The sequence below is a fragment of the Musa acuminata genome, chromosome BXJ1-11, assembly GCF_036884655.1.
Source record: "Musa acuminata AAA Group cultivar baxijiao chromosome BXJ1-11, Cavendish_Baxijiao_AAA, whole genome shotgun sequence".
NCBI lineage: Eukaryota > Viridiplantae > Streptophyta > Magnoliopsida > Zingiberales > Musaceae > Musa > Musa acuminata.
Window position 1 is genome coordinate 7,223,195 of NC_088337.1, and position 27,713 is coordinate 7,250,907.

Genomic DNA, 27,713 nt, shown 5'->3' on the forward strand with positions numbered 1-27,713 from the left:
AATTTTCATAGCATATTGGATATTGGATCTCCATCCAATTATCCCTGGCCTAATGGAAATTTGATCTTTATTCAATTATCTACTATAAGCTCTTATTGGGTCTCACCTAACGGATCTAATAAAATAAAGGCTTATTAGATATCACATATCCAATCCTCTATTTATTGTGTCATCTACCATATATGTGCCACCCTCTAGGCCCAATACTAAGCATGGCGTGAGTTGCATATGTTAAAAGTTCTTCTAACATAATAAATTATCATTATATAATATTTCACTCAACTCAACGATTATAGATGTACAAGACCATTACACCATAGTCCCCAAATGGTAAATGGAGATCTAATCCGTTGGACCTATTTGCTAGAGATACGGTCTCTAAAATATTAGATGGACGAGTGATTATATATATACGATAACACATTATTATCTCTCAATTTGAATGATCATTGTTATAAATTTGCTTGAGTGAGAATATATTGGACATTCCTCTCATGACACCGAGAGTAAATGATTTTCTATCAATACTCAATTACTCTCATAAGGTTGGCTACCACTCCTAATGACCAATTGTACTAAATTTGGAACCTCCAGACCTATAAGTCTGGAATCAAAGAGCAGAGTACTCATACAGGACATCTTTAGTGACTCAAGTCTAAGGACTAGATGCACAACTAGGACCACAGAATCATTGTCTAAAGATGATGTGCCATTAACCATCTAGCATTCCGTGAGCGGATCATTATGTAAACTCATTCTCCAATGAGTATCTGCACTATATCTCCAGTGTCCCTATACAAGCACCTATGAGATCAGCTGTCTTCATCATATGGACGAATATATAACACACTAATCTATCTGATTATCTTAATATTCATCTCCAGCAGCTTATGTTCATCTTAGCTTATGAGTATATTACATACATCCAACCCAATGTTCCACCATATTTATTTGCTTCATGTTTAATTATGAAACATTGGAAGCACAGTTGTGCCAGGCATGACATGCTTCGACCCTTAGCTTTTCTTTTAGTGTGCATTTTCTTCATAGTTAAAATTAGTACTTTTAAGTTATTCTGACCCGGCTTACTAATTCTGATCCTTTTTGTTTTGTTGCTAATCCTGCTATAGACTATCTAGGTTAGCACATCAAATGATATCCTTATTTGAACCTGTTCTCTTGGGTTATCAAACCCAGATTATCTGGGTTACTCCTTTGACCTATCTTTTTAACCCTTCCTAGCACTAGAACATTGGGAGGGGTTAAACTTTTAAGATCAGATTAAACCTACTTAGCTTTGAACCATTATGCTTTTCTATTGTAGTCACTAATCAGCTAGAAACTTGCCAATTTTATATGTAGTTCTTGGACTGCATGTTTCATATTTCTATTTCATATGCCTTTTGGGCTAACCGGATTTTCTTGAATATAGGGAACATTAGATGGTGGACTTGATATCCCTCATAACGATAAGAGGTTTGCAGGTTTTAAGAAGGACAAGAAGCAACTTGATGCAGAGATTCACAGAAAGTATATTTTTGGTGGTCATGTTGCCTCTTACATGAGGGTCAGATAATTGCAGTCTTTCCCCCTTAATTGTTTTCTGATAGCTTCCATATAAATGCATGTAATGCCATATTCAAACTTGCATTATCAAAGTTAATACACATACACATAGTACCACATTTTTACACATGTATGGTTTTTATTGTGTGCATGCATTTATTTGTAATTATTTTAATACACATGATTTAGTCCACTCAATAGGTTGCCCTATTGGCGTCAAGCTTACGATAACATTTGGAAACTTATCTACACCATATTTTCTTTTGAGGGCTTCTATTTTAATTGCTTATGCTTATCTCTTTCAACCTCAATGAACTTCTAATTTTGTTTTAGTGGCACCATATAGATGTTTTCCTTATACTCCTGCCGCATAGCATATAACAAATTTGATTAGAAAATTGTCCGTGAGTGTCACTCACCTTCTATATTCCTCAGAATCTGATGGAGGATGAGCCAGAGAAGTAGCAGGCGCACTTCAGTGAATATATCAAGAGGCAAGCTGAGCCTGATGGCATAGAAGAGATGTACAAGAAAGTTCATGTTGCCATTCGATCCAGTAAGATCGACAAAGTAACCACCAACGGAGCGCAAGAGGTATACACCAACCACATATGATCCCAAGAACAGTTTTAATCAGATGGCATGATTCTTTTTAGATGCTGAGTCATCATCCATGGCTTGGCTAGAAAGAGTCGAATTAGCTGTTGAAACTGTGATCTTGCAAACATACTACAAGTTCTCACATGTTTCAGTTTGCATTGCAGATTTAACTTGAAGAAGCTTACTTACGAGGAAAGGAAGGCTAGACTGATTGAACGATTGAATGCTCTTAATGCTTGTGCTGGTGCTGATGATTTTGACGAGGATGAGGATGATGAATGAAACATTTTAGTTATTGTTTGTGTAAACAACTTTGTGCCGTGGCCTCGGGGCCGACGTGGCTTGTTCCGGGGCCGAATGGCGGGGATCTTTGCTCGAGGTCTCTCGGGATTGTTAAAGTGACCGATCGCGCGGATCAGATCACGTCGGGCTTCGTCGGGGTATCTGAGAGGAAGGCGTCCCGACGCAGCTTGTTTCGAGGGAATAGCTTCGTCTCCTTACCTGCACACAGGTCGGGTCGGAAACTTGGCCCGACCCCTCCGACGATCAAGTCAGTGATGTGGAGTGGAGTAGTTCTTTTTTGCCTCTCCATTGATCTGGCGGGGCTCCTTCCAACAACAAAGGGTGGAAGGAGCGTTTCTTCTACGTGTGCCATCCAGAGGGCTGGAGCTTTGGGCTCCGGTGGGCGGTGCGCGCCGTCGACAACACCGCCCCAGTCCTGAATGACTAGGAGCACCAGGCCCTTCGCAGACTTAAGGAGGTTCTTCCGGCCTCCCGAGTCATTCGGGAGATGACCGAGGAGTGGCTGGTCGAGGCGGGTCTGAGCCCGGTGCCTCGAGGTATGCCTTAAGCGGGTATCAGCAAGGTTTCGTGTTTTTGGTTTTCTGACTGATGTCGATGTTTTCATGCAGAGATGGTGAATCTTGTTGCTGTGCGTGGAGGGCGCTCTTCGTTGACCACATCCTCGCGTCCTCCGGCTGGTCCGAGCATCGGCTCGAGGGAGGCACCGGTGGAGCTCGAGGCTGGCCGTCCCCGAAAGAAGGCCAAGATTGCCACCCAAAAGAAGCCAAATCCACCGGGGGCTCGGCCATGTGAGGTCGCTGTGGAATTGGGCACGCACGACCGGTGCCGGGGACTTGGTCGGGGGGAGGCCGGGCCGAGTAACGAGGGGGCAAGGAAAGCGCCCAAGGAGCCCTCTATTCGTGACTTGTGCCGCCTCCCTACGGGGGCGCAGAACGAGTCCTATCAGGCTCGTTTGATGAGCGAGCTTTCGGAGGGCCAACCCTCCGACCGGTTGGTGGCCCGTTCGGCAGGGCTGACCCGTGGGACCCGGGTGTGGGCCGACGGGGAAGTCGCGGCCGCGTTCATCCGAGGCGGGCTTCACCCTGACATTGCTCGCGAGCTGTACACCATGCCCTCGGATGTCTTGCTGGGAAATCTGCGAAGTCGTTGCTGTGGGTAAGCGTCTCACCATCAGACCCTGACTTTATACCCGGGCGGCATCGGTTCTGACCTTTTCTCTATAGGGCCAACATTACACTATGGCGTTGGCAGACCGCGTGCGTGATGCAGGTCGGGCCCTCGACATTCTGTGCGATCGGAATGCCGAGCTGCGTAAGCAGCTTGAGGAGGTCCGTGCGGGGGCGGCTCCGGAGGCGGTCGCAGCAGCCGAACAACGCTCCTCGGAACTGGAGGCGGAAGTGACGCGCCTCAAGTCTGAGGCGACGACAGCCAATCAACGTACCTCGGCGCTGGAGGCGGAGGTCCTTCGCCTTAAATCTAAGGCGAAGGAGGCTAAAGAGGAGAACGAAGGGCTCCAAGGGCTCCTTAGGGTGAGTCGGATCGAGGTGCGTCTGGCCCGGAACGAGGCGGTCACCCTGACGCAAAAGCTGGAGGGGGCCCTGGCTGAGGCAAAGGGGGCTTCGGAGGCTTTGGCTGCTGAGCAGGATCGGCAGCCAGAGAAAGATAAGCAAATAATTGAGGACTACAAACAGTCCTCGGGCTTCCAGCTCGGGCTGGTCCGATCGAGGCAGGTCACTTATGAGTACGGGTACCGGATTGCCCTGGGCCGATTCAGAACGCGCCACCCCGGACTAGAAGTCGAGGGGGATCCCTTCGCCTCGCACCCCGAGGACCTAGACGTAGAAATGCCGGACGAGGTTCCCTTCGATGACAGCGTCGGGGGTTCTGACGGCTAGGGTAGAAACTTGTAATAATCTTGGGTGTCGGTTTGATTGTGTGAGTCAAGGTTGAGTCCTGTAGTCCCCATTTTTTTTTAATAAAAGAAAATTTTCTTCTCTTGCATGTTACTAAGCTTCCGCTTTCCTAGACGAAAAACTTCTTAAGGTTCTGGACGTTCCATGTTCTCGGCAAAGAAGAACCAGCTATCGTCGCGAGCCGGTATGTGCCCGGTCGGATAATCTCGATGACCCGATAAGGTCCTTCTCATTTGGGAGTGAGTTTACCGTGCGCTCGGGTTGGGTTACTTACCTCGACCCTACGCAGCACTAGGTCGTTCAATTTGATAGGCCGGGGGCGTACCCTCCTATTGTATATCCTGGCGGCAGCTCTTTTGTAGGATAGGTCCTTCAGGTGCGCGCCGGCTCGCCTTTCCTCGAGCAAGTCCAGTCCGGCTCGAAGTCCCTCAGCCGACGTCCCTTCATCGTAAGATTCTGTCCGAGGGGTGGTAATCCTTATCTCAGCGGGTAGGACGGCCTCGGCGCCGAAGGCTAAGCTGTAAGGGGACTCCCCCGTCGCGGTCTTCGGCATGGTCCGCAAAGACCATAAGACGCTCGGAAGTTCGTCAGCCCAAGCGGATCCGGCCACCAGCGTCCTCCTCCTGAGTCTGCCAAGGATGGCTCGATTGGTTACCTCGGCGAGCTCGTTCGTTTGGGGGTGCGTGACCGAGCTGAACCTCAGTTGTATCCCGTAGGTCGCACAGAACTCCTTGAACCGGGCTTTGGTGAATTGCGCCCCATTGTCAGTGATGATGACTCTGGGGTATGCCGAATCGGATAACAATGTTCCTCCACACGAATCTCTTCACCTAGCGTTCCATTATTGATGCTAGCGGTTCAGCCTCGACCCATTTGGTTAAGTAGTCTATCCTGACAATGACATATCTTCGTTGCCCCGAAGCTGGGGGAAAGGGGCCGAGGAGGTCCATTCCCCACTGCGCGAAAGGCCACGCGCCGTCTAGGGGCGTTAGCGGTACCGCCGGTTGCCGGGGGGTTGGTGCGTGCCTTTGGCACGCGTCGCACTTTCGCACATAGGAACTCGCGTCTCGGCACATAGTGGGCCAGTAGTACCCCTGACGGAGCACCTTGAACGCCAATGTGCGCCCGCCTAGGTGCTCGCCGCAAATACCGTTGTGGACTTTGGCAAGAATCGACTGAGCCTCTTCGGGCTCCAGGCAGCGCAGGAGGGGACGTGAATACGACCTCCTGTATAACCGGCCGCCGCTTTCACAATACCAAGCTTGGGTTCGGCACAGGCGGCGAGCCGCAACTTTGTCCTCAGGAAGCATCCCGTGGCGTTTGAACTGCAACATCTCCCACACCCATGTCGTTGGTGGGCCGACGGTGGCCACCGCTGCGACTGCGATGGCTCGGGCGGGGAGTTCCTCCACGTCGGGCCTGCCCTCGGGATCCGATCTGGAGGCCAACTTAGCCAGGGTGTCCGCCCGATCGTTCTGGCGTCTCAGCACCCTGGATAATGTGAAGCGGGAAAAACGGGCAGCGAGAACTCTTACCTCGGCCAGGTATTTTGACATGATCGGGTCCCGGGCCTCATATCCGCCAGATAGCTGCTCGGCCACGAGTTGTGAGTCGGTGAGTACGTGTATGTCGCCGACCTGCATCTCCATGGCTAGTCTGAGCCCCACCAGCAGTGCCTCGTATTCCACCTCGTTGTTGGTGGCCTTGAATCCAAAGCGGAGGGAGCGCTCGAACGAGAGCCTGTCGGGTGCTTCCAGCACCAGCTCGGCCCCCGCACCTTTCCGGCCGGATGACCCATCGACGTGTAAGAGCCATTATGTCTTTACACTTACAGATTCCTCATCCTCAGGCTGAGTCAGTTCAGAAATGAAGTTAGCTACAGCCTGTGCTTTGATGGCGGTCCTGGGGACGTACTGAATATCGAACTCGCCGAGCTCTACTGACCACTTGAGGAGGCGACCTGCATGGTCGAATTTAGACAAAATTTGTCGGAGCGGCTGGTCGGTGATTACCTCGATCGGATGAGCTTGGAAATAGGGGCGCAGCTTTCGGGCGGTCAATATGAGCGCCAGCGCTAGCTTCTCGATCGGAGGGTATGGCTCCTCGGGTCCGTTGAGGATATGGCTAATGTAGTAAACCGGTAATTGCTCTCCAGAAGACTCCTTGATCAGGACAGAACTTACTGCATGCCGAGAGGCGGCCAGATAGACACCCAGCTTTTCCCGAGGGGATACCATAGCGAGGCGGGGGAGGGATGCCAGATGCTCCTTCAAGTGGGTGAAAGCCTCCTCGCACTCCGTCATCCATGCGAAGTCCTTGGGGTTCTTCAGAGCTCGAAAGAAGGGGAGGCACCGGTCTCCCGATCGGGAAAGGAACCTGGACATGGCGACGAGCCTCCCGTTCAAGCGTTGCAATCCCTTGACTGTCTGAGGGGGCTGCATGTCGATGACTGCCCGTACCTTTTCGGGGTTCACGTTGATTCCCCTCTCGTGTATGATAAACCCTAGGAATCTGCCCGAGTTGACATCGAAGGCGCACTTGGTGGGGTTGAGCCGCATGTTGTGCCTCCGGAGTGTGTCGAAGGTCTCGGCCAAGTCGGACAAGTGAGTAGCTGTCGCGCGACTTTTCACAATCATATCGTCGACGTAGACTTCCATGTTTCTCCCAATCTGGTGAGCGAACATCTTGTTCACGGTTCTTTGGTATGTAGCCCCCGCGTTCTTCAGCCCAAATGGCATGACCTTGTAAAAATACACCCCTTGGTCGGTGAGGAACGTGGTGTGCTGCTGATCCTCAGGTGCCATCTTGATCTGGTTGTAGCCGGAGAAGGCATCCATGAAAGAAAGGCGAGCATGACCGGCCGTTGTGTCCACCAGCTGGTCGATCCACGGGAGGGGGTAAAAATCCTTTGGATAAGCGCGATTAAGATCAGTGTAGTCAACGCACATCCTCCAGCTTCCACTAGGTTTTTTCACGAGAACTACATTGGATAACCAGCGCGGGTATTTGGCCTCTTCAATGAAGCCTGCCGCCAGAAGGCGCTTTACTTCTTCTCGGACGACCTGCTGGCGTTCGGGAGCGAGACGTCGGGGCTTCTGCTTTACTTGCCGCACGTCGGGAGAGATGCATAGGTGATGCTGAGATACCTCCGGGCTGACACCTGGCATGTCCGCGGGCGACCAGGCGAAGACAATCACATTCTCCTAGAGAAGATTGATAAGCTGGGCTCGCTCCCGCTCCGGGAGCTCCGACCCGATCTTCACGGTTCGGTCTGGGCATCCATCCTGTAGTGGCACCTCAGTTGTAGGTTCCGTCGGCTCGGGATGTTGGGACGACCTCCTTGCTTCTCGGGGGTCCTCGAGGGGCGGTTCGTCCCTCCTCTTGTGTAGGGAGACCGCAGTCAGGTAGCACTGCCTTGATTCGCGAGGGCTCCCGCCGACTTCCCCGACCCCGGTACGGGTCGAGAACTTCACGGTTCGGTGGTAGGTGGAGATGACAGCCCTGAACTTATTGAGGGTGGGACGCCCCAGAATCGCATTGTAAGCGATAGGGAGGTCCACTACCAAGAAGGTGGTCATTACCGTCTTTGTCCTCGGCTCTTCCCCGAGGGTAAGAGGCAAGGTGATAGCGCCTAACGACGAAATTGACTCGCCGGTGAACCCGGTGAGCGTTGAGCTCATAGGCTCCAGGGCGTCGCGGAAGAGCCTGAGCTTTTGGAAAGCTTCCAGATAAAGGATGTCGGCCGAGCTTCCGGTGTCGACCATAATTCTTTTTACTCGGGCGTTTGCAATCCTGGCAATTACCACCAACGCGTCGTCGTGTTCGTGCTGCTCGGCTCTCTCCATAGGAAACGTGACCTCGGGGCCGGGCCTGCCCACATAGTCTTCGGCTGCGGCGCGGGCGTACGCCTTCCGCCTAGACATATTGTTTCCCCCATACGCCGGGCCGCCCATGATGATGTCGATCTGCCTTTCGATGGGACCCTCGGCCTGCGGGGAACGTTCCTTATCCTGTCGTAGATAACGGCCGAGGTGCCCCCTTCATATCAGCTCCTCGATCTGCCGCTTCAATTCGCGGCATTCCTCCGTGTCATGGCCGTGTTGCCAGTGGAAACGGCAATACCGCGTCTGGTCCGCGAGCTCCCGCGGGCTCTTCATCGGGTTGGGGTTTCGGAGCAACCCTTTCTCCTTTATCTGGAGGAATATCTATGTCCGGGATGTTCCGAGGGCGGGGATTGGCGGCCTTGGGACGGGCAGGTCGGACCGGTCCAACCTGTGCCTCGGCGGGTCGGGTAGCTGCCCTCGTGGTTACTCCGTCCGGGGCCTTTTGGGTTCCTCTCACCTCCCCGACATCCAGGCTTCGGCCGCCACATACTGGTTGGCTCTCTGAAGCATTTCCGAAACTGCGGTGGGGGGCCATTCCACGAGGGACCAGAAAAACCTAGAGGGACGGAGACCCGCCGTGAATACCTGCATCAACAGGGAGGGGTGAGCATATGACAAACCCCGGATTTCCGTGGCGAAGCGATTTACATAATAGGAGAGGGGTTCGTCTTCTTTCTGGTTTAGCCCAAGGAGTAGGGCGACGGACGGCTTTGGTCGAGCCAAAGCTAGGAAGTTGAGCTCAAACTCCCTGGCGAGCTGATCGAAGGAGGCGTTTCCCTCGGTCTTCAGGCCGTTGTACCACGTGCAAGCAGGCCCTCTCAGGGTAGTAGGAAACGCCCTGCACATCAAAGCGTCAGAAGTTCCGTAGAGCGCCATTTGGGCCCGAAAGGCGGATACATGGTCCTCCAGGTCGGTGGTGTCGTCGTAGGCATCCAGGGAGGGGAGTCGAAAGTTTGCAGGCACCGGCTGGTCCCGTATTTCGGGCACGAACGGGGACCCCCCGTGTGGATCGTCCCCTAGCTGTTCCTTTGAGGTGCGAACCTCCCTCTGTACTTCATCCAATCATTGACTGAGGAGGCGCAGTTGGGCCCGGAGGGAGTCCGTCGAGCCCGAGGATATCGTCTCCTGCTCGGGTCGACCGACAGGGTTTCCCACTACTTGATCCCCTAGGGGAAACACCCGGGTAAGGGGGGAGCCAGGGAGTTTCGGGGTGATTACGTGCGCAGGCACAGACGGCTCCCGTCGATGCGCCGGCTGGGCCGCCGATGGGTTTGCTGATTGGGAAATAAGCGGAATGACGATACCATTCCCGTCAAAGTTCGGACCTAGTGGGCGAGGTCCTGGAGAGCCTCAGCTGATACGGGTGCGGGGACGGTGGGGGTGCCTTCGGGTGGGAGCAGACCCGGGTCATTGAACAAACGCCAATAGCGCTCTGAGGTCGTGGCAAGGTCGTCTGCTAGTGGCTGATCGAGCGGGGGACGCATGACCGGCGCCCCTATTAAGAACGACCCCTCGGTTGGGGGCTCGTTGGTGTCGGTCTATGGATCCATCGGCATTCGGGCCCTTCCTCTAGCGCCAAACTGTTTGTGTAAATGGACGTGAAGAACGGAGTCTGAACAGGTCGTTAATGGGCCTCGGTCTGCGTTCTGGTGCATTTGACCAGGTTCCGCCGGGCCGATCGAGGCGTGAGGCGTCATCAGGCGTCAGCCGAGTCTCATCGTAATTACTGTCCTCATCAAGACGTCAGCCGAGTCTCATCATAATTATTATCCTCATCAGTTATGTGCCAACCTTGAGTTGTATTTGCATGGGCAGGTTACCATTTGGTACTAAACGGATATTATTCTCGGTTTAACCAATTTAATCATACACTAAGATTTTTGACTCATGCTATTGGTGATATTATTCCATTAGATCTGCAATGTTGCCTACAGCCTCCTACTCATGTGAACTGTTCATTGGTGCTTCTAATCGACAATGATCAATGATTCTAATGATGAGTGGCAAAGGTTTGAGAATTCATTTATTTCATTGCAATTTAACTCATTTTTCCTATTCAGTTTATTCTTCTTAAGCTGATGATAGCATATCTTGTATATCATAACATATGCACTTTCTGAGGACATGTGACAAATGCAAGTATATGGTGTGGAAACTTTTTATTGGTCTTTTTTTTACTAAGGGGGGCATATGATATCACATGCTATGAAAATATTAGCACTGAAATAATTATATTAGTTTATAAGCAAGTCCTTTAGGCTAAAACACACCTTGTTGACCTGATAGCCTATTGATTAAGTCTCCTACCCTAAATCTGACCAATTATGCTATGAGCTGCAAATAAAGCTGATTTATTTTGGTGGACTATCACCATCATCCATCAGCCGTCATTGTTTTAGGTAATATGAATTAAGTGCTAAATCTTGGATGTCACCACATGGCCCATGCGTCAAAGTTAATTAAACAAAACAACACATTCCAACGTTCAAGTGTATGCACTTGGTTCAGTGTACAAGAGAATAGTGTGATCAAAAATCGGGCTAATTATATATTATATAGTTAACTACTCTTAGCATCTGAGTTTCTACCCTTTAAAAAATTATATTGATAATATCTAGATTCATTTATTCTATTATTATCGGTTTTATTAATGAAAATATAAAAATGAAAAGTAAAAAGATAATTTTAATATTTCAATTAGTGATAGCGGACAATGATATCATTGGGGGCTCAACAATTGCTCGCCTGCCAGCCTTCTAGAGCTTCTCTTTATGGTCGATGACAACTGTGATGAATAGATTTTCTCCTCCGATGAGTCATCCATCTTCCCTTTTTCATGCTCATGTCGGAACTGACGCGGAAGCGAGGGGAGCAACAGGAGCTCCAATGGCCCTTGCTTCGAATCAAGAGATCCACCCAACGAGTCAACGGTGAGGTGGTTACCATCTTCTTCGTAGATGGCGAGGCGCCCACCATCTTCATCATAAATATTGTGGTAGCCACCACTATCTACGTCGACACCGATGCAGTTACTAAGCAGTGTCGCTTTGCATCTGCATTGTCGCTGATGCAGATGCTAAGCGACCATTTCGTTGCTTGACAACTACGTTAGTGTCGATATAGATGGTGGTAGTCGCCTGGCTGCTAACCCATTGGACATATCACTTGACTTGAAGTTGGGGTCACCGGAGCTCCTATCACTCCCTTCGCTATCATGTTAGTTTCAACATGGGTAAGAAAAAGGGGAGATGGGAGGCTCGTCAGAGGAGTTTTATTCGTTGTGGTTATCGTTGACAAAGAAAGGAAGCTCTTGAAGGCTAGCAAGCAAACAATTGTTGAGCTCCCAACGAAACGTAATCGACAATAGTAGAAAAATGTATCTCGAAATTCGACGTTGAGTACATTGTCGTACTCATCATCGACGCAATTATCAAGCGGCTCTCACCTCTCGTTATCGCTCTCCTCATCCACAACAACCACTCGTGGCCCATAGTGACATCGCCATTCGCCACAACCGATGTCGTTTGTCACTACCAACTGAAATATTAAAATTATTTTTTTATATTTTTTTATATTTTCGTTAGTAAAATATTAAAATATTAAAATCGATAATATTAGGATAAATGAACATAAATATTTTATTTTCATAATCATATATGAAACATTAAAGGTTGGTAAAAGGTAATATCTAATTAACCCTCAAAAATCACAAAAAGAAATTATCAATTTTACACAAAGATGCCATAGTGATATAATTAAATAGACCTAAATTATATTAATGGATCGAAAGTTACATGAAAAAGACGTATAAACGACGCCCTCGGGATGTCGTCTTCATCAATATTGTCGGTGTAGGAGTGAAGGAAATGACGTCACATCGACGTTGGAATTTATCGTCAGCTTATTCTACGCTAATTTTGGAGATGCCTATTCCTTCATCAGTTCATAATACTCATCTCTCTCTCTCTCTCTCTCTCTCTCACGCGCACACGCAGTGGTGATGGATAATGCAGATCGAGTGCTCCTGCTTCCGTACCCGAGCCAAGGCCACATCAACCCCATGCTCCAGTTCGGGAAGCGCCTCGCCGCCCACGGCCTCCTCGTCACGCTCGCCGCCACCCGGTTCATCCTCGGCTCCTCCCGCCCCGAGCCCGGTCCGGTTCGCCTCGCTGCCATCTCCGACGGGTTCGACGCCACGGGCTTCGCCGGGGCCGGCTCGGCCCCGGCCTACCTCGGCAGGTTCGAGCTGGTAGGCTCCGAGACCCTGGAGAGCTTGCTCCGCAGTGAGGCCGCCGCCGGCCGCCCCGTCCGCCTCCTGGTCTTCGACGCGTTCCTCCCCTGGGCGGGGGACGTGGGGCGGCGGCTGGGAGCCCCGACGGCGGCGTTCTTCACGCAGTCGTCTGCGGTCGACGCACTCTTCTACCACGTGTGGGAGAGACGGCTGTGTCCGCCGGTGCAGGCGGCGGTGGAGCTCCCGGGGTTGCCCCGCCTCGAGCCGAGGGACCTACCGTCCTACCTAGTGGAGTTGGTCACCGCCTATCCGGCGTACATGGACATGGTGATGAACCAGTTCAAGTGCTTGGAGAACGCGGATGAGATCCTCATCAACTCCTTCTATGAACTCGAACCTGAGGTACCTTCACATATGGTTCTTTTCATATCAACTACATTTTATCTTTGGTCAGACGTCAACGGGGGGAGAGAGACTCGTTGACTTGGAGAACCATGTCGTCTTTTATTCTTTGTAGCTTTTGTTGCCATGATTGGAACTAATTTGAGACCAGGAAACGGACTTCCTGAGGGTGGCATGCGGAGCGAAGACCGTCGGGCCGACGGTGCCGTCCAAGTACTTGGACGACAGGATCCCCTTCGACTCCCAATACGGCCTCAATCTCTTTACGCCGGCCGCCGCTCCATGCATGCGCTGGCTGGGCTCCAAGCGGCCCGCCTCGGTCGTGTATGTCTCCTTCGGCAGCATGGCTGTGCTCGGCCCAGAGCAGACGGCAGAGCTAGCCTTCGGCATCTCGGACAGCGGCAAGGACTTCCTGTGGGTGGTGCGGTCCTCGGAAACCGGCAAGCTGCCCCGGAACTTCGCTGAGGGGTTCGCGGAAAGAGGCCTGGTGGTGTCCTGGAGCCCGCAGACGGAGGTCCTTGCTCACCCGGCGGTCGGCTGCTTCCTGACGCACTGCGGGTGGAACTCGACCGCCGAAGGGCTGAGCCTGGGGGTGCCGATGGTGGCGATGCCTCAGTGGACGGACCAGCTGACGAACGCCAAGTACGTGGAGGACGTGTGGGGCGTCGGGGTGAGGGTGAGGGAGGACGAGAAGGGATTGGTGAGGCGGGAGGAGGTGGAGAGGTGCGTGAGGGAGGTGATGGAGGGCAGGAGGAGGGAGGAGATGAGGATGAACGCCGCCAAGTGGAGGGAGCGGGCAAAAGCGGCGGTGGGGAAGGATGGGAGCTCTGACAAGAACATAGTGGCGCTCATTGCCAAGTACTGCACGAACACGTAGCTCATGCCAAAACAATCTCGCATTGGATCCGTGGAATTAGATTCTTGCAAACAATGATTGACTTCTGGATGCTTTATCATCTCAGTTGACTATTTGTATGGACTCAAATATCATACAAACTGAAGGAAATCTTTGACCCAGTCAATGCTATATTAAGATATATATAATATTTCTGAAATTTACGTGAATGCATTCGACGATTAACTAAGCGAATCTGAGATCAGCACGACTTGGAAAGCAGCGATGGAGGGCTGCTGATGGAGAGATATCGGATGTGGATCGCACTCTCAATTACGCCACGCCTGTCAACGCAATCCATCGTCTCCTTGTTGTGAGTGCCCTGTCTCTTCTCCGAGTTGCGACTCCCGATGGCCGCTCTGCAAGACCACCGCTTCTTGCCGAAACCCCTCGTTCCTCTCTGCTTCCCTGCTTCTCATCTGCGCAGCTCTGTGCCCCTCTGCATCTCGATCCATAAGGCCAAGTCTTTGGCCCAGATTCCACCTCCTGATGCGGCAAATCCCCTCCGGAATCTGTTCTCCGCCCGAAAGATCCCAACTTTCTCCGGAAACCCTGAAGAGCAGACTCTTAGGATCCAGGTTTCATCGGAAAAGGCTTCACCTTTGTCGAGAAGTCTACGTTCCCTCATCCGTTTTCGCAAAACCGCCCATCGCCCCGTTTCCCTGTTTGATCTCTTATCTTCTATTGATCTCCAGGTCTCAACCCAAAAGATTGCTTCTTGCTCGAGAATTCCATCTTTCCGTCACAGTTTTGCATTGCTACTTTCTGCTTTTTCTTCTCCTTTCCCTGCCAACGCAGCCGACTCGGAGCAGGTCTCGCAGAAGATCAACATAGAACATATTCTTGTATCAATCGATGATTTCTTCAACCGTAATCCATTCTTCGTAGCGGGGGTTACCGTCATCTGGCTTGTCCTGATACCGCTGACACAAGAGTACCTCAAGAAATACAAGTTCATCAGCGCAATCGATGCCTTTCGGAAACTTAGGGACATGCCCAATGCCCAACTACTGGATGTGAGGAAGAGGCAGAGTGTCAAGTTCATGGATTCGCCAAATTTGAGGATTTTGAACAAGAATGTGGTTCAGGTGGAGTATTCTGATGGAAACGAAGAGGGTTTCATCAAGGAGGTTCTGCGGAATTTTGAAGATCCAGGAAAGACTGTCATCTGTGTTCTTGACAAGTGAGCTCTCAGACTATATCTATAAATTACATTTTCTAGTTTGGAAATGTTGATATCATTATTGGTTGGAAAATATAAATTTTCTACATAGAGCAGATTTCAGAACATGGAAAACAGACAAATGTCGAAGGTGTCAGCTAGTTTAGCTGACAATTGATCACCGCAAGGTCCTGGGCTCGAATCCTGCTGTCGCAGCTTATCCTTTACAAAAACGTTAAAAATGTAGATTTTGTTCATCTTATTTTGCATTTAGGAGAAATATGTAGATTTTGTTCATCTTTAGGAGAAAATATTGGACAGTTCTTGTAGATTCCAACTCCATTTTATTGCTGTCTTTATGGCCATTCGCTGAAGTGTCAATTCCCGTATTATGACTTTTACAGTTTACATGACTACATCTTTAGGAGGAATATGTAGATTTTGTTCATCTTAATTTGCATCTCCATGGAAACATTGGACAGTTCTTGTTGATTCCAACTCATTACATGTCTTTCTGCCAATTCACTGAAGTGCTAAACCCTCTATTACAAGTTTTCTTTTCTGAAAATTAAAATATATTAAGAAGCAAAATATCAGTTACAGTAATTGACAGATGCTGATTTTTCTGTGATGAAGTATCATTCGTTTTGATTTCTATATATGCTCTATATTTCTACCAAGAAAGAGTGATAACATAATTGGGATGTTCTGCTGGGTGCTTATTTTTTTGTGTAAGGTAGCTTTGATGGTGATTCTCTTAAATTGGCTGAACTGCTTTACAAGAATGGTTTCAAGGAGGCATATGCAATTAAAGGTGGACTCAGAGGGAAGGATGGATGGCAGGTTTAATTCTAATGTCTATTTGAGATGGTCCATTTTGCAAGTTGTGTTAGATACTGATGTGTTAAGAGATTCAATGGCTGAACAAAATGTGATTTTTTTAGTAGTTTTATTCATTGTATTAACAGTATAATTTCTTTTCGTGCAGGCAATTCAGGAAACCTTTCTTCCACCCTCTGTGCATGTTCATCCAAGGAAAAAGAACATGGAATCAGCAGAAACAGAGGCGAACAACCAAATGATGAATGACCAGATTGTGGCTTCTTCCAGCAATCACCATGACAAGAACTTGAACACGGACAATGGTTTTGTAGAGCCTACAGAAACTATCTCAACCGCAAAGCTTAATCCAGAAAGACCGCTGTCGCCCTATCCAAATGTAAGAATAGAAGATTTAGCTTTCCATTATTTTGATTGCACGAGCATCTGCTAACAATCGTAATTGCTTTTATAAACTCAAATCAAATTTTCAATTCAATATGATCTGCTGGTACAGATCATTCTTTGGTAATTGCTATTTTAATGATCTGTTGGTACAGATCATGATCTGTTGGTCCAGATCATTCATATCATGAAATATTGCTATTTCAATTCAATTTTAAGTCCTATTTTAATTCAATGTTGCTTTTATAACATTCATAATTGCTTTCTGATTTGTTGGTGCAGTATCCCGAGCTCAAACCGCTTTCTTCTCCGTCTCCATCAAAGCCTCAAAGTTGAAGCTGTGATGTTGCTTGCAACTCGGTACACATTCTTTGCCTTCAGTAGGCTTTTTTCTGGGTGGTTTAAAAGGATGTCTTTTTGCTGATGTGAGTAGAAGCATATTCATGAATTAGACTACTTTGTTCAATTTAATTGCCCCTTTGTACTTGTTTAATGTGATATGTGAAGTGTTTTTTTTCCTTCAGACAACATGGTAATTGTTGGACAGTACCATTAGAAAATGGATATATTCCTGCCCATCATCCGAATTAGTGATCATTAACAGAGACATTAAACCGTGCAACACATATCGGATGATCCCAAAAGCCATTCAAGTCCACTTAAGCTTCATGTAGGATGAGGATTCTCTCCCATTTACTGTGATGGGAGAGTTCTCCCAGCAAACAAAAACATACTCTCATTCACAGACATAAAGGGTAAGTGGGTAACTGATAACTAAATCAAACTAAAAATGGGTATCAGTGATGGATTATTTTTGGCAGTACATACAAAATCACCTACTACACTGGCAAACATAGTTTTGTGAACAAAATTAACATGTAATGTTAGCAGCACATTCAAGATCATGCACATAGTTTTGTGAACAAAATTAACATGTAATGTTAGCAGCACATACAAGATCATGCACACTGGCAACTGTAGTTGCGCGAAAAAAATGAACATGTAATGGTCATTGCTCCCCACTGAGTCAAAAGAACATGAGCTGCTTAGTAATTGCCTGGAGCACCGCTGTGCTTGATACGTATGACTTGGCATCGATGTGCACCGGTTGTCTCAGCTTGTAACACTGTAATCGATTTGTTTGCTTGGTGTACTGCAGTGTATTGCTTGCTACACTATGTTTTTCCTTGGGGTTTACATGTTCTTCAACATCTTTAAATGATGCATATGACTTGGCATTGTATGCAAAGTGCAGTTAGATCAAACATAATCTGCTAGTGAGACACTCTGTGTGCTTCATTCCACTTACACTTTAGCAAGTTATGATTCACCTGTGGAACAAGTCAAAATCTGAGATAGTATCAAAACACTATTAGATATGGTCAATTTTTTCTTTGAACAGAACACACAGGTATTACCTGAGCTCCAAATAATTGATTAGACAGAATCATCATAAATGCTGTTAGATATTTACGTGGCAAAATTTGACTAGGAATCCAGAGAGAGAGAGAGAGTAATCAAATGTTCTTTTAACAGAAACAGAAAACTTTTAGTTTGACATTCCAAATATATATTAACTAGAATCATCATAAATGCTGTTAGATACTTATGAAAGCTAGATGGGCACATACATTGGCCAGGTCAATGCAAAGGTTCATGAGATTATGGTTCTTCTGTAGTTCTCTTTTGCAGATTAGGCACTGGTACTTGTCATTCTCAGCACTTCTGTTGATGTAAATACAATGAATCAAATAAGCAAGCAAGCACAAGGTGGTGAAAATTGGAAGAACTTTGAAGCTACTATTTTTCCTTTTAAAGGAAGCAAATATGTCAAGGAGAAATAGATGAAGACACATTAACACTTGTCCGGAGGAGATCAAACACCTTTCACTCATCGATTGCTCCAAAATCAGTTATATTTGCTCACTCATTTACGGGAAAGCAAAGAATTTGTCTGATCACTTCAGCAACGAGGCGTTGGTGGAAATCTTGACGGTTAGCCCAATGGTAAAAAAGAAGTGATCATCCTTTGAATGGAGCTCAAGTCATGGAATTTGACTCCTGTTTGGTCCAAATCGCAGAAACTTAGAATGTGATCGAGCAACATCGACAGAAGCAGCGTGCTCAGGTTTTAAGAAAAGGTCGCGACGCCACTACTAGCCCCCCTTCCGGACAACGAAAAGCTTGGACATACATCATCGAATTCAGAAACCATTTCTCCCGGAAAACAGATCTTACTGCGATACAGCCTAACCATAAGATCGAAGCAAACCAGAATGGCGCATGATTAATCCGCAATAGAACATTATCCGAAGGATCACGAGAGCTCAAAGAGGAGATCATGAAGAAATGCGAGCAAAGAGATGGATCGAAAAATAGATCAGGGAAGGGCGTTAGCCAATGTACCTTCTCTTTCCAATTGGAGTTCAAGAACGCTCTTCTTCGCCGATCTCCGCCGCTGGATGGCGATTCCTCCGCTACTTGTAGCAATCTAACGCAGTCTTGAAATCCAAGTTCGCGAGGGGGATTAAGATCAAAGATCGGCCCCGATATCAGACCACCAGAACGGGGGTTACGAAACCGACCTAAGCTAGTATATGAACACCGTTATCAGCTTACCGTTTCGGAACTCGGCAACCCTTTTTTTCTTTTCTTTTCCTTTAGAATTTAATATTTAGTGGGAAATTTGTCGGCTCTCTATCATATTTATTTTCACTTATATTTTCTTCGACGCAATTTCTATATCTCTGTAATATAATTATTGCGAAAAATAAAAATAATTTGAAGAAAAAGAATCACAATCCACTTTAAAAGTTGAAATATCCTAAGGCGGTGACCGCACCCGTGCCTGGACTGTGCTGCCCAGATATGTAGCATGATCGGGCTTCTCTCTCTCTCTCTCTCTCTCTCTCGACAAGGAGCAAAGAGGAGATGGCCAAGTCGTGTAAAGGCCTGGCGATGGAGCTCGTCAAATGCCTCAGCGAATCCGATTGCGTGAAGGTATGTGTAATTCGAACCGAATCCTATCGTGTTTCCAGTTAGATTTAGTTTTATTTTCGTCATAGAAATGATATCTCGTTAAGAAAGATGCGATTTTGCACCTGTTTGTGGAAGGTCACGTCAAACAACAAAAAAGAGAGGTCTTTGCATGCTCTCTGCGTTTGGAATCATAGATCTTTTATCATCTTTGATGGGGATATAAACAGGAATAACCTTTGTATAGGAACAAATACTAGAAGACCAAAATACGCAGCGGAATAAAATGGAAACACAATCAAACAGAACACCAAGATATACGTGGAAAACCCCTTCAATATGAAGGGTAAAAACCACGGGGCAAACTAGAGATAATCCACTATGAGAATAATGAATATACAAATCTCAATCTCTTGCCCAAAACCCAAGCAACAACCACAAGAGAATAACTGGGATACAAGGATCACGTTACTGCCCACAATATCTAAAACCTCCCAAGTAATCACAGCAAGAGCATACTGTAGATTTGATCTAACCTGAGATGAGAACACTGCTAGATGATTGTGAACAGTCTCTCTGCGTTGTCCTTGTCTTCTTCCCTTTCTTTCTCTTCCTCTTCTACCTTGTTCTCCTTCTTCTCTTTGGAATCTCGTCGCTTCAAAGATCTGCCTCGTTGCTGCCTTTTTATAGCTTTAATCTGCCTCTAAAACGCAGCCACCACACCCCCCTAATCTTAATTAGGGTTAGGTTAAGAGGGGGTGTGAGCTGTGGGCTGATAAAGCCCACATGGGCTGAATATGGGCCATCAGCCCAACAACCTCCCCCTTCAGCCCATAAGGGAGGCTGTCCCATGACTCCTCAATGTGAAGCCATACCGACCAACTGTCGGCATATCTCCTGTCTTTCTTTTGTTAAGGTCTTCGTCAACATGTCTGCTCCGTTGTCATCTGTATGAATTTTCTGAAGCTGCAACTACTTCTCTTCAAATACATTTCGAATCCAGTGGTATCTGACATCTATATATGCTTTGACTTGGAATGAAACATTGGGTTCTTACACAAATGGATGGCACTCTGGCTGTCACAATGCATCACATAATTTTTCTGTTTCAGCCCCAATTCTTGTAAGAATTCTTTCATCCATAACATTTCTTTGCATACCTCTGTAGCAGCAATATATTCTGCTTCTGTGGTGGAGAGAGCAATACACCTTTGTAACCTGGATTGCCATGACACAGCTCCCCCTGCAAAAATAAGTACATAACCTGAAGTAGACTTCCTCGTATCTATATCTCTTGCCATATCTGCATCTGTGTAACCTGTTAACGCAGGTGGTCCACCTCCAAAGCTTAAACAAACCTTAGAGCTCCCTCTGAGATATCTAAAAATCCACTTCACTACTGCCCAGTACTCTTTGCCTGGATTTGCAAGAAATCTGCTAGTAACACCCACTGCATATGCGATGTCCGGCATCGTACATACCATTGCATACATTAAACTTCCAACTGCTGAAGCATAAGGAACCTTTTGCATTTTCTCCTTCTCCTCATCACTTGACGGACTCTGTTCTGAGCACAACTTGAAGTGACCTGCAAGAGGAGAACCAACTGGCTTAGCATTGCTCATACTAAATCTTTCCAATACCTTCTCGATGTATTTCTCCTGTGACAACCAAATCTTCTTGTTTTTCCTGTCACGAGAAATCTGCATGCCTAGTATTTGCTTTGCTGGCCCCATGTCCTTCATTGCAAAAGACTCACTCAGTTCCTTCTTCAACCTGTCAATTTTAGACATATCTTTTCCAAGAATAAGTATGTCATCAACATAAAGTAAGAGAATAATAAAATTCTCACCAAACCATTTGATGTACACACAATGATCTGAAGCCGTTCTTTTGTATCCATTTTCTGTCATAAATGAATCAAACTTTCTGTACCACTGTCTTGGAGCTTGCTTTAGCCCATACAAGCTCTTCTTCAACTTGTAGACAAAATTATCTTTACCTTTGACTTTGAAGCCTTCTGGTTGCTCCATATAAATTTCCTCCTCCAAATCACCATGAAGGAAAGCTGTCTTCACATCTAACTGCTCAACCTCCAAGTCCTGGCTAGCAGCAATACCAAGAGCAACACGAATAGAAGACATTTTAACAACAGGAGAAAATATCTCTTCAAAGTCAATACCTTTCTTTTGACCAAAGCCTTTCACAACCAATCTAGCTTTGTACTTTGGTTGAGAACAATATTCTTGAGTCTTCAACCTAAAAACCCACTTGTTCTTCAAGGCCTTCATTCCATTTGGTAACAGCACCAAATCATAAGTGTGGTTCTTCTGAAGAGCATCCATCTCTTCCTGCATAGCAACTAACCACTTCTCTTTCTGCTCACTCTCAACTGCTTCCTGGTAACTCTCTGGTTCACCTGCATCAGTAAGCATCACATACTCATCTGTAGAGTATCTTCTGGAAGGTTGACGTTGTCTAGAAGATCTTCTCAATTGAGGTTCTGCGGGAACTTGCTCTCCTACTTCTTCTTGCTCAACATGTCCTGCAGGTAAATCAATATCAGGCTCTACACTATTTTCCTGCACATCTCCCCCATCACCCTGATATACTGGAGGAATAACTGGGTCACAATCTGCTAATCCTTCTACAGAAGTCTTGGCTGGTGCCTTCTTCTTCAAATCCTCAAAGGTTTGATCCTCAAAGAAGACCACATCTCTACTCCTGAACACCTTCTGCTTTTCTGGATCCCAAAGCCTGTAACCAAACTGATCATGTGAGTAACCAAGAAAAATACATTCTTTAGACTTACCATCTAGCTTGGACCTCTCATTATCTGGAACATGTGCAAATGCACGACAACCAAACACTCTCAAATGCCTGTAGGAAACATCTTTCCCTGACCATACATGCTCTGCAACATCACCATCTAGGGCTGTACATGGTGATAAGTTGATCACATCAACTGCAGTCCTCAAAGCCTCATCCCAAAACCTTTTGGGTAGCTTGGCCTGTGAAAGCATACATCTGATCTTTTCCATGATGGTGCGGTTCATCCTCTCTGCAATTGCATTATGCTGAGGTGTACCAGGAACTGTCATCTCATGTTGGATCCCATGCGACCTGCAATAGTCATTAAACAATCCCATATACTCACCACCATTATCTGATCTTATGCATTTCAATTTCCTTTCTGTCTCCCTTTCAACCCTGGCATGAAACTCTTTGAAGACATTAATAACCTGATCTTTGGTCTTCAAAGCATAAGCCCAAACTTTCCTGGAAAAATCATCTATAAAAGTGACAAAATAAAGTGCACCACTTATACCAAGAACATCAACAGATCCACCAGGAGTTTTTGTCCTCAAAGGACCACATACATCTTTATAAACACGGTCTAAGGCATGCATTTTTCTAGACAAAGCAGCACTAGCAAATGAAACTCTATGTTGTTTACCAGCCAAACAATCAATACAAGGGTTCAGATGTATACCTCTGAGATCTGGTAATACATCTCTCTTGGAAAGAGCTTGCAGCCCCTTCTCGCTCATGTGTCCCAATCGCCTATGCCACAACTCCATACTGAAGTCTTTCTCTGTAGCATTTAACTGCTCACCATAAGCTTTAGCCTGCAACCTGTACAAAGTATGACATTTCTTTCCATTAGCTATAACAAGAGAACCCTTACTGAGCTTCCATTGCCCTCTGTGAAATCTGCTTTCATACTCTTCATCATCTAGTCTTCCAACTGAAATTAAATTTAGCCTCAAGTCAACCACATGCCTCACATCCTTAAGTACCAACTTACAGCCAAGGTTGGTCTTTAAATGGATATCACCCATGCCAATGATGTCTGCTGTGCCATAGTTGCCCATCTTGACAACACCAAAGTTTCCAGACCTGTATGCAGCAAAAAACTCCCTCCGTGGTGTAGCATGATAAGAAGCACCTGTGTCAATCACCCACTCAAGATCCTGACACACACAAGAAAAAATATCATCAGAAGGAGACAAAATCAAATAATCACCACCCTGCACTGTAGCTGTAGTATTATCCTTTGACTCTGTAGACTCCACTTCTTTTCCCTTTTTCTTGTTCTTCTTAGGTTGCTTACATTGATTCTTGTAATGTCCTTTCTCACCACAGTTATAGCAAACAATATCTTTTCTTGATCTTGACGTGCTCCTACCCATACGTGAACTGCTTCTAGACTTTGACCTTCCTCTGTTCTCTGAGATAAGTGCCTGTGAATCATTCTGAGATGTTGCCGAACTCTTTCTTCTCAACTCCTCATTCAACAAACTGCTTGTTACTTGACTCATAGTGACAATACCATCTGGCGCAGAATTACTAAGGGAAACCACCAGTGTCTCCCAACTTTCTGGTAATGAACTGAGAAGTAACAATGCCTGCAACTCATCATCAAGAGACATTCTCATAGAGGATAACTGGTTAGTAATACTCTGCATTTCATTCAAATGCTCAACAATAGAAGCACCCTCTCTATATTTTAGGTTCACAAGTTTTCTGATCAAAAAAGCTTTGTTGCCAGCTGTTTTTCTTTCATAGAGACTTTCCAATTTTTTCCAAAGAGAATATGCAGAAATTTCAGTAGAAACATGGTGAAATACACTATCATCAAGCCACTGTCTAATAAATCCAATTGTTTTTCGATCTAACCTCTTCCACTCATCATCTATCATAGTTGTAGGTTTTGCACTATCCCCTTGCAAAGGTCCATACAAATCTTTGCAATACAAGAGATCTTCCATTCTTGGTTTCCATATCATCCAATTATTTCCATTCAAACTAATCATGCGAGAAATATTACTGGCCTCCATGTTCAAATACAAAAATTAAATCACCAAAACCCCGCTCTGATACCAGTTGATGGGGATATAAACAGGAATAACCTTTGTATAGGAACAAATACTAGAAGACCAAAATACGCAGCGGAATAAAATGGAAACACAATCAAACAGAACACCAAGATATACGTGGAAAACCCCTTCAATGTGAAGGGTAAAAACCACGGGGCAAACTAGAGATAATCCACTATGAGAATAATGAATATACAAATCTCAATCTATTGCCCAAAACCCAAGCAACAACCACAAGAGAATAACTGGGATACAAGGATCACGTTACTGCCCACAATATCTAAAACCTCCCAAGTAATCACAGCAAGAGCCTACTGTAGATTTGATCTAACCTGAGATGAGAACACTGCTAGATGATTGTGAACAGTCTCTCTGCGTTGTCCTTGTCTTCTTCCCTTTCTTTCTCTTCCTCTTCTGCCTTGTTCTCCTTCTTCTCTTTGGAATCTCGTCGCTTCAAAGATCTGCCTCGTTGCTGCCTTTTTATAGCTTTAATCTGCCTCTAAAACGCAGCCACCACACCCCCCTAATCTTAATTAGGGTTAGGTTAAGAGGGGGTGTGAGCTGTGGGCTGAGAAAGCCCACATGGGCTGAATATGGGCCATCAGCCCAACAATCTTTCACCATGCTGAGGGTTCTTTGAGTTCTTGAAGGTTTGATCTTGATGAGGGGAAAAGAAAAAGCACCGAGGTGTGGAGATCAATGTGCTTGAACCCTGAAGGAAGGTTTAAGTTCTTCATAATTGGTGAAGTTTGTTCAGAGTTTCTCATCTGTGTGTTGTGTTCGCAGTAGATTATTTCAGAGGTCTATAAACAATGGTTGCCATATTTACGGTGACCCAAATGAAATTATTGGCTAAGAGCCAGCAATTATTCTTTAGATTGGGAAGGATTCAGATAGGAAGCTGTTTTGGCGACGAAAGATGCAAATTTGCATGTTTGAGGTTTCCGGGTGAGTATTTGAAAATGAATTGACAATTTTCTTGGCAGAAATCTAGAAAAGTAGACTTTTGCTAAGGAGGACAAGAATTAGTCTTGGTGGAGCTGCCCCTGCTAATCTGTTTTGTGGATTTTATTGAGGCATTCAAGATCCAGATATGAGTTGTTAATTTCAGAATAACATGGTGATCCTGTTGGTATTGAGGGGAAATTGCAGTTTGTGGTAGATATATAGGATCTAAAAATCAAAATTAACTTTGCTGTTTGAGAGGGTGTGTTCAGGAACAAGATGATTTAGTCTGTAGATCATGAAGGAACTTTATATTTTCCAGATTGCTTCTAATGCTTAAATTTACACGTTCAATAATTTCCTTTTTCATGTTAGTAATTGTGCATGTATGTGCACACACGCATGCATGTGTGTGTGCCTGTGTGCGTATGGATGTGTTCATGCGACAACTTATGAGGACTCCTGTCCCTTGCACTTATGTGCACAAAATGAGATTATGCCCTGTGCATATTGGAGGACCAGAATGACATCTCTTACCAATTCATTTATGGGATGGACATCATCAGAAACTAGTGCTCCATGAGCTTTTCCATTATAATCGATTCCACCAACTGTCTTAATGACATCTCTTGCCAATTTATTTATGGGATGGACATCATCAGAAACTAGTGCTCCATGAGCTTTTCCATTGTGATTGATTCCTCGAAGTATCTTGGATACCTGATCGTGATGAAGTAGCCTGAGTACCTGATCTCATGATAAGCTCTCGTTTTTGAGAAAACTCATGACGAACTATCTTAGATACCTGATCTACCAACACCTTTTGCTTTATGCTTGGTTGTGTATCTCTTCTTTCCACATGCATGTTTTCAGGTGAGCATGCATTCTTTCAACACAGAAACAAGGCTCTATGGTAGCTCTAATCAAGTGTTTTCACTATTTGCTTTGGTGGTATTCCAATTTAGAACCAAATAGTAGGTGAGTATGGCTAAGATCAGAGGGATTAAAATTTCAACTGCTAAAGTGGGTCTCCTATGGTGGGAAAAGCATACTGAATTCTACAGGTCGAAGAAGCTTGAAAATTCTTGAAAGAGAATCATTTAGTAGACAATCATTATCTGTATTCAAGAACTTGATTCATATCTACTCTGTTGGTTTGTTAGCTCAACTGTTAATTCTGATATCAGATTGAGATGAATATTTGTTTGCATGTGGGTTGAATTATTCAGGTTGATAAGCGATCATACAGGGAATGTGCTGGAGAAAAGGTGCCTTCCATATCAAGTGAATGTGTAGGCCTTAGGGAGACATATTTCAACTGCAAGAGAGGCCAGGCATGATATATCAGAACCCTGATACTTCTTTATTAATTCCAAAAAAAAAAAGAAAGAGAAACCCGATAGTGTCATGCTTACCGGTTCATTTTCTTGCATTACTTGGAAGCCACCAATTAGCCTTAAACTGAATTCCTCCATAACAAATAGAAGTTTACCACATTACACCACCTCTTCTTTTTACCCCATGTATGTGTCTTCCTAGATGAAGGTCATTGAAGTTGAGCTCTTTGTTTATTTGCTAAATTGTCACCTTTTCTATCCAATCTGGCACTAGGTTTTGACTGTCAGTTGTTTTATGGCGTAAAGTTGCCTTATCCAGGGCTTTTGCTTCAGAGAATTGGTTTCAGATTGACCAATAGTACTGCACTACATGCCTTAACTTAAGTTGGACTTTGTATGTTAATAGAAAGCTTGTTCGATAAATGGTTTTTCTTTTCATTCTTTTAATATACATGTAGTGATTGAGAGAATTGGTTGTTTAACTTTTTTGGCTTCAAACTCTCTTCTTTCAGATTTTGACTGTATAACGTTCGAATGTAGCAATCATATTTGATGCAGAATCCATTGCTCTAGAGCAGAAATCCACTCATGGTGTTTTTTGCTATAAAATGAAGAAAAGCCACCCCACTGTGCCCGATGACCTAGTTCAACTGCGATCTAGTCTAATCTCATGTCCACCTAATCTGTTGATCTTGCTGAATGCGAACTATTAACAACCTAGGGTTGATGAATTCAACCTAAGATAGGAGTCTGGCGGACAGTTTGTCCCTTCTCATTTGTCTTTCATGATCACAAAAATATACCCTTGAGCTGAATGATTTGCTTTGTTTGACAGGGAAGTTAACTATATAATTCTTGCCCTTCATGCTTATGAATTCTAAATGACTTGTTTCATGGAAATTTCAGGTCGACATGAGAGCACGGATACGTGGGAACAAAGGCTACTAGATAAAGTTCATTTTTACCTGATACAAGCTTTCTGCCTGGTGTCTTGAAAGCTTTCTTTGTTAGGATGAGAAGGGTTGTTTTAAGCAGCTGGAACTCAAGTTAATAAAGTCGAACAATTTAGGACAGAGCTATCTGGTTTACATGCAATCTTTCTGTGCATGTCAACCTTTGTAATGGATTGTTTTAAGTAGGGCCATAAGTACTATCTTGCTATTGACTGTGATCTCGATATTGACTGTGATCTCGAGTAGTTTATGGGGACCATTTTATGCTAATGATTCCCATGTCTCTGGTTATGTGTTTGGTATAATAATATAATATGATCTTCAAATTTGTAGGACTGAAATGGTGAAGTGTGAACTCCATTCAAAACAATTCATCTTTCTGTGGTTTGTTCTATGTGATCTATTATATCTGCATCTTAATAATAATATGCTCTTTCGAAAA

General features: G+C 45.7%; 3 protein-coding genes across 3 annotated transcripts; all 3 read left to right on the top strand.

Moving 5' to 3' along the window:
* The first annotated feature begins 12,187 nt into the window (after nucleotides 1-12,187).
* LOC135597119 (crocetin glucosyltransferase 2-like) lies at nucleotides 12,188-13,921 on the top strand. The gene is made up of 2 exons (XM_065089652.1): nucleotides 12,188-12,899; nucleotides 13,051-13,921. Exons 1-2 carry the CDS (start codon nucleotides 12,267-12,269, stop codon nucleotides 13,774-13,776), a joined length of 1,359 nt encoding a protein of 452 aa, XP_064945724.1. The 5' UTR covers nucleotides 12,188-12,266; the 3' UTR covers nucleotides 13,777-13,921.
* A 143-nt stretch (nucleotides 13,922-14,064) lies between these two features.
* LOC103970746 (rhodanese-like domain-containing protein 4, chloroplastic) lies at nucleotides 14,065-16,673 on the top strand. Its single transcript, XM_009384657.3, has 4 exons — nucleotides 14,065-14,977; nucleotides 15,697-15,799; nucleotides 15,945-16,175; nucleotides 16,463-16,673. Exons 1-4 carry the CDS (start codon nucleotides 14,145-14,147, stop codon nucleotides 16,514-16,516), a joined length of 1,221 nt encoding a protein of 406 aa, XP_009382932.2. The 5' UTR covers nucleotides 14,065-14,144; the 3' UTR covers nucleotides 16,517-16,673.
* Nucleotides 16,674-19,022: 2,349 nt separating this feature from the next.
* Nucleotides 19,023-27,464, top strand: LOC135597120 (uncharacterized). The gene is made up of 3 exons (XM_065089653.1): nucleotides 19,023-19,180; nucleotides 26,211-26,315; nucleotides 27,225-27,464. The coding sequence occupies exons 1-3, from the start codon at nucleotides 19,112-19,114 to the stop codon at nucleotides 27,264-27,266; spliced, it is 216 nt and encodes a 71-aa protein (XP_064945725.1). The 5' UTR covers nucleotides 19,023-19,111; the 3' UTR covers nucleotides 27,267-27,464.
* Nucleotides 27,465-27,713: the final 249 nt, after the last annotated feature.

Bases quoted from the DNA above. Each gene is read 5' to 3' on its own strand.
- LOC135597120 (XM_065089653.1), top strand. From the start codon at position 19,112: ATGGCCAAGTCGTGTAAAGGCCTGGCGATGGAGCTCGTCAAATGCCTC. The intron at 19,181-26,210 runs GTATGTGTAATT...TGAATTATTCAG, and splicing joins GCGAATCCGATTGCGTGAAG to GTTGATAAGCGATCATACAG. The intron at 26,316-27,224 runs GCATGATATATC...TGGAAATTTCAG, and splicing joins TCAACTGCAAGAGAGGCCAG to GTCGACATGAGAGCACGGAT.
- LOC135597119 (XM_065089652.1), top strand. From the start codon at position 12,267: ATGGATAATGCAGATCGAGTGCTCCTGCTTCCGTACCCGAGCCAAGGC. The intron at 12,900-13,050 runs GTACCTTCACAT...ATTTGAGACCAG, and splicing joins TCTATGAACTCGAACCTGAG to GAAACGGACTTCCTGAGGGT.
- LOC103970746 (XM_009384657.3), top strand. From the start codon at position 14,145: ATGGCCGCTCTGCAAGACCACCGCTTCTTGCCGAAACCCCTCGTTCCT. The intron at 14,978-15,696 runs GTGAGCTCTCAG...TGTGTAAGGTAG, and splicing joins GTCATCTGTGTTCTTGACAA to CTTTGATGGTGATTCTCTTA. The intron at 15,800-15,944 runs GTTTAATTCTAA...CTTTTCGTGCAG, and splicing joins GAGGGAAGGATGGATGGCAG to GCAATTCAGGAAACCTTTCT.